The 15,071-nt window shown below is 40.4% G+C and overlaps 1 protein-coding gene across 2 annotated transcripts in view; it reads right to left on the reverse strand.

Moving 5' to 3' along the window:
- LOC137281530 (acetylcholinesterase-like) overlaps nucleotides 1–15,071 on the reverse strand; it is a 46,154-nt gene that overhangs the window by 19,905 nt on the left and 11,178 nt on the right. Inside the window, exons 1-2 of one of the 2 annotated variants that reach the window (XM_067812811.1) lie at nucleotides 12,496–12,563; nucleotides 10,182–11,765 (exon numbers count right to left, since the gene is read on the reverse strand). In XM_067812811.1, the coding sequence (XP_067668912.1) occupies nucleotides 10,182–11,725 (1,544 nt within the window). In that variant the 5' untranslated portion in view covers nucleotides 11,726–11,765; nucleotides 12,496–12,563. Of the gene's footprint in view, nucleotides 1–10,181; nucleotides 11,766–12,495; nucleotides 12,564–15,071 lie in introns of those variants that run through there. The other variant, XM_067812812.1, reaches the window with a different exon arrangement.

The raw sequence follows: 15,071 nt of genomic DNA on the forward strand, positions 1-15,071 counted from the left end.
GAGTACCTGGTAAGTGCTAAGCTTATGTGCAACGGATATGCAAATGTGTATGTAATCTGTTGTAGACTTCCATCTACTAATGTATTACATTCAACATATCTTGATGCTTTAGATGAGGTAATGGATGCCTATGATATGCTTTGTCAAGAAGGAGATACTTATGTATTAGGAGATCTGAACTCCGATCTGTGTAAAACTGTTTTCTCCCCACGTGAAAAAGCACTCGAAAAGCTTATTGCCTGTAGAAATCTTGTACACGTGTTACATGCCTGTCGCACGTATGGCCCGGACTACACATGGAGAAGTAAGGACAACTTGTACAAGTCTCTAATTGACTATATCCTTCTACCCTCTCATGCGGTAAGCAACATACTTCAGTGTTGTGTGCTCGATCAGTGTGACTACACGATCTCTGACCACCTCCCTTGTTTCGTAAATGTTACAGTACAACCTAAATCTGTAATTCCTCCGTCCGAAACGTGTATTCCGAAATGGCACAAAGCTGGGTCCACTGAATTAAATGCTTACACAGAAGAAACAGGGAGACTTCTCTGTGACATATGCATGCCATGCAATGAAGCTCAACCTGCTGACATTGAGCTCTATAATGAACAGATCAGTAGTGCCCTTACTAGTGCTAGCTCTAAGTGTATTCTCTCTGGAACATTTGGACAGTATCTAAAGCCATATTGGAAGAGTAATGGCCTAGGTGATGCTCACTATCAAATGCGAGCCTCGCGTCGAACCTGGCTAGCAGATGACAAACCAAGGGGAGACAATTCATATTCATATCGAGAATACAAACGTGCAAAGCGCGATTTCCGATTACATCGACAGGCAAAGCGAAAACAACGCAAAGAACTATCTAGTGAACTCGAAATTACATCGGAAACTGATATTAATACCTTCTTTAAATCTGTGCGTAAACTTAGACGCCCGCGGTCAACAGTTGACCAATTAGTGTTTAACAATACCCAAGCGGACACACCAGAGGCCATTTGTAACCTGTGGGGTGCTTACTATGCTAACCTTGCCTTACCGCATCACGCCGAAACGTTCGATGATGAATTTAAGGCATCTGTAGATAACAAACTAGCAGATATAATTTCAGATCCTAATGATTCTACTCATGCTGACGCTGTACTATATGCCGATATCCAGTCTTCAGAGTTAAAACAACATCTGGTCAATCTAAATCGTAACAAATCCCCTGGACCAGATCATGTAAACAATGAACACCTTATCTATGGAGGTGACGCGCTGGTTGAAAAGCTTTGCGTCTTATATAACGCAGTTATGAAAGCTGTCTACTTTCCCAGTATCCTTAGACTGGGTATGATTGTTCCACTTTATAAAGGAAAAGGTTCAAAATGCGACCCCAAAAACTACAGAGGTATCACCCCTACCTCCTGTGTAGGAAAACTGTTTGAAAAACTATTACTCTCACGTCTACAATGTTATATAAGTAATATTAATCCTTATTTTCCAGACCCTCTACAATTTGGATTTAGAAAAGAACATGGTGCCATTATGTCAAAGTTCATGCTCAATGATTGCGTAACATATTATGTTGAGCGTGGCTCACAAGTCTTTTCAGCGTTTCTCGATAATGAGAAAGCCTTTGATCGCATTTGGCATAACGGTCTATTCCTAAAACTCTACAATTTGGGTTAACGGGGAAAATGTGGAATCTGCTATATCATAGCTACACCTGCAGCTCTTCTTTTGTAATGTACAACGGAAATAGCTCAGATACATTTGAAGTAAAACAAGGTGTAGGACAAGGTAGAGTCCTGTCTGCATGGTTCTTCCTTGTCTTTATTAATGATTTATTAACTGAACTAAGACGCAGTAACAATGGTATATGTGTATATGGTATTGACGTGCCATCAATCCTGTTAGCCGATGATACGACACTGTTAAGTACCACCCCGTGTGGGCTGCAGAATTCACTTCACATTGTCTCGGATTATGCTTCCCGATGGCGCCTAACATACAATGCATCTAAAAGCACTGTTGTAGTTTTTCGGAAAGGAAAACAATCTTGTCCTGAGCTCTCATTCTCGTTTTGTGACATCGCAATTAATACAAGTTCATCAGTAAAATATGGTGGTGTTCTACTTTCATCAGATCTGTCTTGTAAAGACAGAGTTCTCGCTAACTGTCAAAAGGCCAGGCAAACTATAAATTCCTTACGCTCACCACCAATTTCAGTCTAAGTTAAACATGTAGCTGTGGAAAGGCCAATAATACTTTATTTAAAATTCCTAAACTACCATGAGGCACCAGTACATCACTAGATCTATCTATATGCCAAGTTTGGTGAAGAAATGGTAAACGGTTTTAGGGTTCTGCTCCGGAAAAGACAAGTGTGCACGGACGGAGGGAGTGCATTTAAGTACCCCCCGCAAAACACGTTGCGGGGGATAAAAAGCTTATCGACTGTCTGCATATTTTCGTGGATGGAAAGCTAAAGGCTGTTTTTGAAGTCAACACTCATGTCGCAGCAGGAGACACAGAAACTATCATTAATGTATTGTTTGACGTGTTCTGCTTCATAATGTATTGATTTCAGTCAGTTAGCTGGATTGGTGAGTGATGGTTTCAGACATATCCTAAGTGCTAATATCACAGGTAGTAAATTCTTATAAACCAGTCAAAGGACAACTAGATTGCCACAGATAAAGATGGAAAACCAGTGTGAAAATCTGAAATCTTTTCACTATAGATGGCAAAACAATATAATAGCAGTCTATATGTTGTCACCAAATGAAGGTACATCACCAAACTAGGGACCATGGGTCACACGGTACATTTGTTTCCTGAATGGACCCTAGCTGAATGTACCCCATTCCTTCAGCTGGTCGCAATTTAGAAAAAAAAAATAGCCATACATAAAGGCAGTATATTCTATGGCTGAAAAGGTGGGACGAATAAGTCACCTTCATTGTTTTGGGACTGACGTGTTGCACGAATTAAAAAAATCTTCTTGATTGACAAATGTAAGTCTGAACAATTCTAAATATAGTTTGATTGACGTGAATTACGGTGTCATGTGATAGCAACTGATAATTTATATTGTTGTAGACAATACTGAGTAATTAGACACAGAATATAATTGACATTCAGAAATAATTTTCACAAATATTTCTCCAACAACCGGGATTATCTAAAACACATACACGGAGTACATAACAATAACATCAGCACTGATACATTATGTCACTGGTTACAACCGAAAAAATTCAATGAAAGTTGTTCATTTCAACAACCGAAAGCCAGGTTTACAAACACTATTTAACTATCAACGGTCGTCGGTAGGAAGTGACTTCCATACCACAAAATGATCGTTTATTATATTCAAGGATTTTGTCTCTCACGTGACACTCATTGTCAAACTGTTTATTAACACTAACATCTAAGTTGATTTTATGTTTTTTCATCTGTTTGCTGCTTCAAAAAGACATCATCCGAACACTTTCAATTTGGAAAAAGACCATTTCAGTATGTTTCCTTAAAACCTCATTTAGTCGATATTGTTTCAACGTGTGTCCTGGTGCTCTCTTTTGCCTGTTTAATGCATTCATAAATACTATGTTATTACCCTGTTATTATAGTCAATACCAGGTGCATACCCTGTTATTATAATAAATACTAGGTGCATACCCAGTTATTATATAATCCTTACTAGATGTATACCCTGTTATTATAATCACATCACCGGGCACGGCCCTTAATTCCAAACGCTATATTTCAATTAATACCGTACATGTGCATGGGGAAGTGACCTTTCAATATCCCTGGTTAATCACGGCCAGAATGGGACGGATTGTTCGTCTAGTCGTAGAGTTGGCCAAGGCCATTAGCTCACCAACGACCACGTCTATAATGAAGAATCTTCAACTTCATACCTATACGTAACTGACATAGCGGGTCTCCGCACTGCCAACACTGGCCACTTGCGTTCGGTAAACATTACCAGCATTTGTCAAAATCTGTCCAATATCTACCCCGCCTGTAATTAACATGGAAGCTGTCTGAAATTTCATCCCTGGGTTTCATCTTTCGTTACCAGCCTGAACTACCACCCGAGGGTGAACTCTCTTGAACATCTATATCTAAATGTTTTCATAATGACGAACATCGTACACACGCATAGTCCCAATATTTCCAACGACCAAGACCTATATAGCCAAGACATGTGAAGCTTCATTGTAATGACTTATCCTGCATTCTTTATCATTATCACTACCGCTTTGTGTATTGTCTTGTAAGCTATCCTGTATCATACTATAACTTCCATAAATTACTGTATATGACATTTATGGCATTTATTTACCACCCTAGTTGATGTGTCTATCATTACATCAAGCGTACAAGGACGTTCTATTGCCTGCACCAATTCCAACAGATTCGAAGAAGAGGATATCCAGTTCCACCTTGGTATGCACGACAGTGGAGCCATGATAATCCTGATTACGGAGTCGGATCATCCCCTGGTGAAATACTTCGTTACGGCGATTTTACACGTGACAACGGCCGTCGGTAAACATGTAACGACTTTCAGACCAATGAACCAAGCACCGTGCCATCAAGTTGCGGCTTGCTTCTGGGAGCCTGCACCACACCAGACGTTCTTGCCTGTGCAGGTCTTCGGCATCCATCATTTGACCTATACTTTTTGAGATATTACGTGAAACACATGCTTTACATGTGCATTCCAGTTTGGGCCCTAATTACATCAAATTGTCCATGGTGTTATAGTGTCTACTTCAGGACAGCCATGTCCAAATATATCTACAGACCAAAAACTATGTAGCCAGGCTATATGATATTTAGTTATTATTATTATTCTGCAATCTTGATCTTTATCACTACCGCAGAGTACATTGTTTTGTCAGCTACCTTGTTCCTCTTTGTCACTTCCATTAATTACTGTATATGACATTTATGGCCTTTATTGGTCATCCCCCTTGGCTGTGTCTGTCATCACATCAGCTGTAGAAGGAAGTGCTATTAGCTTCTCTATCTGTCCATTGTTGAATCTTTGCCTGTCTATTGTTGTTAAAAACTATATATATGTATGCTCACATCTATACTGTACGTGAGAGATGAGGAGTGAGATGTGAGTGTGGAGACCGGCATTCCGACTGTCTTTGTGGGGACGACCGCGAGCAGGATTATGCCGCTCGCAGGAAAGGCCCTTGGGTTGAGCTGGAAGTCCGCTCACCTCATTCATGTACACTTGTTTGTCATGTCTTGTGAAACCAACTAAAGAAGTTTGAACAACTAAACTATGCCTTCGTATTCATCAACGTATTCATTCGTCTTCATCAACGTATTCATCATTTGTCTTCGTCAAAGTATTGCATGTATGTAATTCTCCAGTCCTCCTATCCGTGCGCTGATCCGAAGTCGAAGCACCAACCACATAGGACACCCGTTGACAACTGGTGTCAGAATCCGGATGGAGTAACTTTTTAGCTTACTCCCGATCTTGAAACCTCTCTATGTGCCTACCATTAACATCATGTATCAAGGATGATTCCCCAAGTTCTACGTCAAAACGAAGAGATTGCAAAACAAACATGGTCCCTCAACACTGCCATCTTGAATGGAGCGTCATACAGCAACCACCTAATGGACAACCCACAAGTTAAGGATGGAACAGCAAGATATGACAGACCAAGAAAGTAGGTGCGTCTCTCCCATGGAGATCGTGTATTCATCCAGAAGCCACCTTATGAACATCTTCAACATGAACATTGTGTACAAGACAGCTCATTAGGACTTACTTATCTGTGTGTACTTAAATGAACTGAGTGCAGGATATACAATGTGTTATTGTTGCTAAGTGCAACCAGGTATGTTTGATCATAGACCAGTACATTACTACCGTCTTATATCTATACCATATTGTATTTCGAGCATGTGAACATTGATTACTTATATAGATACGGAATGAAGTCAGAGTAGGAATATTCTTTTCTCCAGATACCCATAACCACATTTTTATCATGTGTCAATATTAAGGCATTAACAGCAAAGCAATATTCAGCATTTAGAATTTTGAAGTCAGAGTAGGGTTGTTATTAATACTTCTTTATTGGGCATAGCACCCACAATATATGGGCAAGCTCTGTCAACGACACAGGAATAGCCCCCATTGTAGGAGTATTATTTTTTATTGGGCATAGCACCTGCACTATATGTGCAAGCTCCGTCACAGGCACGGGAAGAGCACCCATCATACTTAAAAGGGCAACAGTACCCACAAGTATCGTCTAGAGTCGCGCGGTAAAGCTAGACTCCTGGTTTCAAATTCCTTAATGTGAAATATTTGCTGAGATGTTTAATGCATACTTTTATGACGCTAATTATTATCATTATTTGGTACTGAGCCTCACCACAAAGCCAGACCCCAGATTTGAATATCCTGCTCAGACTTTGAATATTTCTTGAAACTGTCCTAAGTAGCCAATACGCGAATGTGAAATGTACATTGCAATGATCCTATGATTATTTTTCTGGTGTCAAATTGACAAGATGATCACTCTCTTACCGTCGATGCATAGATATATTTGCTGCACGGGATGTCAACGACATCAAGAATCACTTTACCGTGATTATGTACTGATTCGCACTGTTGGTATTTACAAAGCTTCACTCCTATCAGTTTGAACTCAATTTATTTAAGCTTGGGGTCCAAGCTTTACGGAACAGGGGGAAGTTGTTATAGTGTCTACTTCAGGACAGCCATGTCCAAATATTTCTACAGACCAAAAACTATGTAGCCAGGCTATATGATATTTAGTTATTATTATTATTCTGCAATCTTGATCTTTATCACTACCGCAGAGTACATTGTTTTGTCAGCTACCTTGTTCCTCTTTGTCACTTCCATTAATTACTGTATATGACATTTATGGCCTTTATTGGTCATCCCCCTTGGCTGTGTCTGTCATCACATCAGCTGTAGAAGGAAGTACTATTAGCTTCTCTATCTGTCCATTGTTGAATCTTTGCCTGTCTATTGTTGTTAAAAACTATATATATGTATGCTCACATCTATACTGTACGTGAGAGATGAGGAGTGAGATGTGAGTGTGGAGACCGGCTTTCCGACTGTCTTTGTGGGGACGACCGCGAGCAGGATTATGCCGCTCGCAGGAAAGGCCCTTGGGTTGAGCTGGAAGTCCGCTCACCTCATTCATGTACACTTGTTTGTCATGTCTTGTGAAACCAACTAAAGAAGTTTGAACAACTAAACTATGCCTTCGTATTCATCAACGTATTCATTCGTCTTCATCAACGTATTCATCATTTGTCTTCGTCAAAGTATTGCATGTATGTAATTCTCCAGTCATCCTATCCGTGCGCTGATCCGAAGTCGAAGCACCAACCACATAGGACACCCGTTGACAATGGATTCAGGTGGTGCTTGGTAAATTATCATGTTCATAATAATTGATGAAGCTATATCTTGGATAGATGCAGTTCTGTAGAATATGTTTAAATATGCGAGTCTGGTTCAGAAAATCACCCTGACAATCAATCTACGCAGTGGAGACATATCTCAACAAAGTCAAGAAGCCAGACCACCCGATCCCGTTAGTCCCCTTCTCTGGCCAAGCATGGGTTCCTGAAGACCGTTACACCAACGTAAAATACACTCAACATATTTCCGTTATTGTCTATAAATATTTGAGTTTCTCTGATATAATTACAAGCATTGTCACTAAGGTGATGTAATCCCCGCCGCAAAGTGAAGGTCGTAGTTTATGATGAAGTAAAATGTCAATAAAAACATTACTCTCAAACTCTCTTGATATCTTGCACTGTAGTTGTTCAAACACAAACACATTTTGAAGGGTCACTTAGAAGTATTCTTCATTGGAGTCAGGTGCTGAAAACAAGTTTAACATGCAGTTTAACATGCTGAAATCTTCAAATTGTCGCCGTTACCTTGAAAATTGTGTGAAGGTCACCAAAATCGACTGTTCCCTTTGCCCTACCTCCATAAAACTTGGTGTTGAGTATGAATAAAATACAGAGAACGGTTCTTGAGATATCTCGCTGACAAGTCCGTGTGTGCCCTTGACATTAAGGTCAAGGTCACTAAACCTGACTGAGACCTTTCTTTTACTGTGATAAATCTAGATACCAAATACGAAAAGAATCTAGTCAACGGTTTTGAAGACATTTCAATCCGTACGGACGGACGGGCGGACGGAGCTTAATACTATATCCCCCGCTTCGCGCTACAATATCCAAGCCTTAAATGAATCGAAATATTCCTAACGTTTTGATTAGAGTATACCAACAAGCAAACCTAACAGTGTACGCGTATGTCAGACTGAAGACTGACAGCTACACAGCAGGTTCTAGTGACGTGAGACATACCCATCAAATTCATCACCATCGTTGAAGTTCTGTTGTATGGCGGTCGTAGTTGCATTCCGTACCAGCGCAGCAGCGGCCACGGTTTACATCAAGGCAATGTAAAGAGTTACTCACAGTGAAAACATAGGTAGACGATTACTGCAAAAGGTCAAGCATCGTCACCGGTTCGTACACAACACCGCTGACAGTAAGCAGCTTGACTGTAATCGTTCCTCTTCTTATTAACGGTATAATCAAGTTCTAACTCTAAGGCTTGATTGTACAATTCTAACCAGATTCTGTGCGGTATCAGAAACCAGTGGTAAGGTGGCTTCTATATTCGGGTGCTGTCTTCAACGTCCTATGTCGCTAAATGGTACCGTTGGTTTGTAAGGTCTTGGTCATGCATATTTCAATATTTATCAGTACTTGTAACTCCTCTTAACTATCTGTTCGAACAGTTCCAAACTCTACATACTATCCCCTGCTTCATACTTCAAGAATATATGAAAACATCTTCTGAGGCCGCCACATCGAATTCTTTTTGTTGGCCAAAATTGTGATATTGTCATTGCGACTAATTCAGGACAGCCATCGTCCAAGTATTTCTAAAGATACAAAAGCATGTAGTCAAGCCTTGTGGATCTAACTATGATTCTTTATATGATGCCTATCTGCAGTCTCAATCCTTATCACTACCCCATGTACATTGACGTGTCAGCCAACCTGTATCACACTGTCACTTTCATTAACTACTGTGTCTGACATTTATAGCCTTAATTGGCACGGAATCGGAATCGTGTGGGTAGACATCATATCTCAAAGGAGGACACAACGGCTCGTTGTCTACCGTGACAACATCGTTCAACATCTTTGTTTACCATTTGTAAACGTAATGTAACGCCACGTGAGAGCAGGATAATGCCCGCCCGTATGCTGCATGTGCTGTGACAGACTTTACGAGGCAGAAAAATAAAAATATGCTGGACATGGTCGGCTGTTACACCAAACATATCCCACACGAAACATGTAGAGGTTGAGATAAAGCAACACCAACGACAGGTCCAGAATGGCGAAATATCCTGGGTTTGTTTGGGGTTTTGGGGGGTTTTTTTTCGTTTGTTTTCTTCCGTTGATTAAACATGTATACGTTTTGCTGCTTTACGTTTTTAACATGTTTATTGCATCAAATGACTAGCACAGTTCCCTCATTCATTGTTGGGTTTCCTATTCTTGTGACCACTTGCACATAATTCAGGTTGCGAAAACTCATCAGCGGGCATCACGTGGTAAGCGACATAAAAGAAACAAAGAATTCTGATTTAAAAAATACACATATGTTTAAGATGAAATACTTGCTCTTTCATAGTTTTAGTGTGATAAACAAATGAGATTATTAGAGGCTCTGGAGGATGAAATACTGCAAAAAAGATTGTCTCCCGTGTAGTTTTAGTCATAAACGACCAGTGTGTTAAACCATCCCATCGTTGTGTATAGTTGAATAGTGGCTAACATTGCGAAAAGCCAGCAGAAGCTCCGCGTGTGTGTGTGTGTGTGTGTGTGTGTGTGTGTGAGAGAGAGAGAGAGAGAGTGAGTGTCTCTGTGTGTGTGTGTGAGAGAGAGAGAGAGAGAGTGAGGGGGGGGGGGGGTGAAGGGAGACTGAACTTAACCAGTAGACATGTATTATTAAACAGCTACTTTAAACAGACTTTTAATGACTCCCATCCAATATTGTGTCTGCAATTACAAATGAGGTGTAACATAGACATAACATCAGAAACGTGAAGTAAAAAACTTACCCTGTTTTGGCGAAGTTAGTCCAGTAACGCATCATCTTTTTGCTGAGTTCTTTCTCGTGTGCTGTATATCCTTTCGTACGATTCAATGGTTCTCCAAACACAAAATTTATTTCATCTGCATGTAGTACACCCATCCATTCTCCCCAAACATGGTTGCTCATCCGATGAGTGAACCTGTAGTAGTAAACATTTTGGCCAGCGCTTGTATATGCCTGTGCAAGGTCGTTAACCGAACACACGAAATGGAAATCGCCGACAGCCTGTTCTATGTTGTGTCTGATCATTGTTTGGTTTTCCGGGTCCAGCCAGTTTGTGTACTGAAACAGTATTGCGTCCATCCCAAAGTTGTTAAGTCGATGCGGATGTCGGGGATAGGTCTTAAACATTTCATCCATTACCATTGTATACTGTACATTGCTGATATTTGCTGCTAAGGATATGTTAAAAAAGTCTTTATTAAAATACACCAAGAAGAATGTTCCTTCATTGGCATTGCTGCCCAACAAAAGTGGAATCTTTTTGAACCTTCGCAGTCTGATCGACTCTTCTGGACTTTCAACCAAGAAGCTGCCGTCTATCACTGGGATGAAGGGAAACTGAACCACCCCACCACCAATCACGGTAAATTCGTGCATCTGAAACTCCTTCGCCGGTTTGCTCTTTAAGCATTGGATAACTTCAAACTTAGTAGCTTCATGATCACATCCCAGAAGTTCTGCAAACCTGCGAGCTCTTCTCTCAGCTTCGTGCATTGGTATAGTAGCCCATTTTGTCTGTGGAGCCCCACTCTGTAGGATCGCCCTATCGAACAGTCCGCGGCTTATTGGCGATAAGAGATGTAAACCTACGCTCACTGCTCCAGCGCTTTCGCCACAAATTGTCACATTTCGTGAATTGCCTCCGAAAGACTCAATATTTCGTTTGACCCATTCTAAGGCCATCCTCTGATCAAACATTCCCATATTACCAGGTGCCTGTGGGTGACCCATTGCAAGATACCCAAGGGCGCCAACACGATATTGCATAGATACAACAATAACATCATTTTCTACTGCTAAATATTTGGCTTCATATATTTCTAAAGTTGATGATCCACTGTAAAAACCTCCACCGTATATCCAGACAAACACAGCTTTGTTTTTTGAATTGGACCTGCCACTTTTGGGAACCCAAACATTGAGGTATAGACAATCCTCCGATGGTTCTGTATTTGGGTTCCAAACCGTAGCGCCACTAAAATTACCCAAGAACGTATCATATCCTTGCATACATGTATTTGGTTTCCTGGTGGCATCCAAAACACCATCCCACCTGTCAATCTGAACTGGCAGTTTAAAACGCAGATCACCTACTGGCGGTTGAGCATAAGGTATACCATAGTAAACGTCAACTGACTTTCTGTTTAGTCTGCCACCGAACTCGTGTGTAATACCCTTGACCGTGCCAGCCTGTGTCACGGTTATTGGATTGTTGACGGCGTCAACCGCTCTCTGCGCACACAGCAGGAAAAGTCCAAGAAAGCAGACGATACAATCCCCCTCCATTACATTACGTTGCGTCACTTCACGACCGCCGTACTGTTTCCTGAAAAAAAGATAGACAATAGTAAGCTTCCTTCAAGTTAAAATGCGACACAAAATATTTTCAATGTTTCTAATATACGCTTTTGATTTTAAGTGTGTCATTGCTATCATCTGCACCGTAAGAAAGATAAATCGTTTATTAAAAGACCATTAAGAACCTTTCAAGGACCTAAGGTGCTGATCGATAAGTTGATCATTATGTTGACTTCTGCTTATGTCCATGCATACACTTTCGGTACTTGTACTCAACAGAGTGTAGGATAAATACTGCTTTTTCATAATCAGTGATGCAACTTTCAAACAGTTTTTACATTTATGATAAAGAACTTCATTTGAGATCTACACTCCTGTGATCAGAAGCAGGACTTACACAAAGTCAGTACAAATAGACATTACTTGAAATTTGTTGGTGACAGTAATATAAATAACATGAAGTTTCTTTACCATTTTTAGGACATACAAGATGTTGCGAAAGTGTGTTGTGCTCAATACCAAACTGAAAACAAAGACACACCCATGTTCAGATGACAGGCACTGAACGTCCTTTCACCGGTCTAAGCATGTATTGTATCAAATCTATTTTGTTAACTCGAAAACAGGCTGTTTTGTTTATAGACGTGTGTTAGGTTAACTAACATATAGTTTCGTCGATACTGTAAACAACATTGTCAGCAAGCACACATGAACGGAAACATATTATATATCTATGACATCACGTTGACTTAACTCACCACAAACACTGAAAGTACGATCTCACGTAGGTATTGGTGTCAAGCACTGAGGTGGTCGGCGACACCCTGCACACAGTCTAAAGCATGTATCAGGACATGGGTATACTGAAACTGACCAATCACAACAGGTCAGTTGTAACTTTACACGTTCGAGATAAGAGGGCGGTACTGCTACGTACACCATCCCAGCGCTTAAACTGTATTTGCAGTTGCATGTCCTTAAAAGTTCGTTATCAGCAGTCTCTCGTATATACCTTCCAAGGAAAATTACCTCCGTGAAAAATCCCTGACCTGATCGATTCGGGCTGCTTACACAGACGCTGAATTCATACAAATATATTCCCATCGAAACGTAGACGTTAATGATATCCTAAACAATTATAAACGTTTCCAGTTGGATTATCCCAAAAGCAAAGCACCTTGGTCACAGGAATAGTGGGTCACATTCACAATTAACACAGCTGTAATGACTCCATGAATTTTGTTAGTTAACTACCGGGTGTTGAAAATGATACTGCTTGATACAGCTGATTCTTGTACTTCTGTCCAGTTTACTAGATACTATAGTATCGAGTTCATGGGTCAACATTTTGACTGCTGAGGGACGAATATCCTTCCAGTGCAGGAATATTATGTGGCAATAGATGGCGATAGATGTGTTTAATTTACATAAATCACCCGGAAATGGTAGGCTCCATCTGAACTATTTAACACAGAACTCCAGGAATATATCAGGGGTCCACTTGCATGGTAACCTGCTTTGCTCCCACATACAGTTGGTTGTATCACTGAAACAACAGATTCACTCCCACTATACGGATGAGACCTGAAACTGTACTGAAAATACTAAATTCTGACATTGTGGCTGAATAACAAGGCGGATTTAGGAAACACTACACTACAATAAATTATACGTTTATGTTACAGCCTATGGTTAAAGATCGTAGCATACATGGCACACATGGAAAGACGGGGAAGGAAAACACATCTTAGTTTCTACTGTTTTTACAGGTTTCATACAAGTGTGAAAACTTGGCCTTATCATTTTCTCAACAGTCACTGAATAATTGTTCAAATATTTGCATGTCAGTTGTAGATGAACTAATATAATTGGTAGAAGCACCCACCAAACTGCAAGAACTATTAGATTTCTTTTGTGAATGTCTTGTTAAACCAAGGTTTATACGTGTATGTGGTACTTAAGTATTAATCCATATTTGCCAAAGACAGCTGCCAATCATCTGCCCCTAGTTGAAGAATAGAAGTGTGTCACATTCGATGCCCTATATGTAGAAAACATGTGACAAACTGGTGTAAGTATGACACCAGTGTATTGCAGACAACTAGCACACATCTGTGTGTTACAGTTCATATCCAACATCAAATATAACAACATGCCCTATATCAGTGTAGATAAGAAAGTGGAGATGTAATGAAGTAATTCAATATATTCTTGCTGATGAGTCCATAACTTACTTGATAACAACCGATTGCTGAAAATTGATCGTTAGGGGCGTTTCTTTGGGTGTAAAAGTAATGTAAACACTCTGCAGGAGGAGAGCTGGTCCCCATCTTGACAGTACAATCAACAGTGAATAAAACTGAGAAGTGTTTGTCCAGTATTTGTCTTAACTAATTGTGAGTGATATGCATGTGCTCAGATATACGTGGCCACACCAGGATTTGTCTGTCCACCAATCAAAACATGGATTGATATGGGAGTGTAGTTTGATCCCTATTCAATTAGTGTTAATGGTTTCTGGGTTAATTAAAACAACACCACAGGAGACAAAACTGATATTCTTGGACACATCGTTATCGCAGAACAAGACTGATGGACATAATACACGTGCACGCTGTTGACGTCGCGCTGTAAATGTAGTGCAGTGTGAGGTAGTTGTCGACATTTACACCAGTGCCAGCACTGGAGTTCTGATAAAAGCGACTGGTGGTACGAGGAACGTGCAACGGATGAATTTAGTATTAATACAGTGACCTGATTTGTCCATGTTTTATAAAGACAAAAGTTCAGCGAGAGACACATACTGTCGATTTTGTGTCAGTTTATACCACTGGTAAAAGACATAGAAGATCCATCACATATCAAGTCACAAAACTAGTGAAAGACATAAACTGGTCCTTTTGTACCATGTGTTTAGTTTGGTGAGACACACAAACTGCCCATCTTGTACCAGTGAACAAGACCAATGGGAAAAGCAAGCTGGCAATGCTTTTGCCTGATGCCGTTCACTCAGTGCCCATCAAGATCGTGTCACATTACATGGGTGATGTCAGAGCACATCTGAGTCATCGAAATAGGACAAAGGTATGCCGTTGAAAGGCGACACAGTAACATCCAATCACAGCATAGCTTCGTGTGGCATATTAAACTTTGCACAAAAAAGATGTGTATTCATACTACACAAAGTAAATATGTGCCGGGATTGTTTTACGCTTGCGCCAAAAGCAGTCAGATCCATCATCTATCGAAAGAAACCTTCTGTTACTTGCACCACTGTCATATAGGTTGATGTTACATACATTATGATGAATATAACAGAGGATTGCATTCTCCC

The sequence above is a fragment of the Haliotis asinina genome, chromosome 4, assembly GCF_037392515.1.
Source record: "Haliotis asinina isolate JCU_RB_2024 chromosome 4, JCU_Hal_asi_v2, whole genome shotgun sequence".
In the NCBI taxonomy this organism is placed as follows: Eukaryota; Metazoa; Mollusca; class Gastropoda; order Lepetellida; family Haliotidae; genus Haliotis; species Haliotis asinina.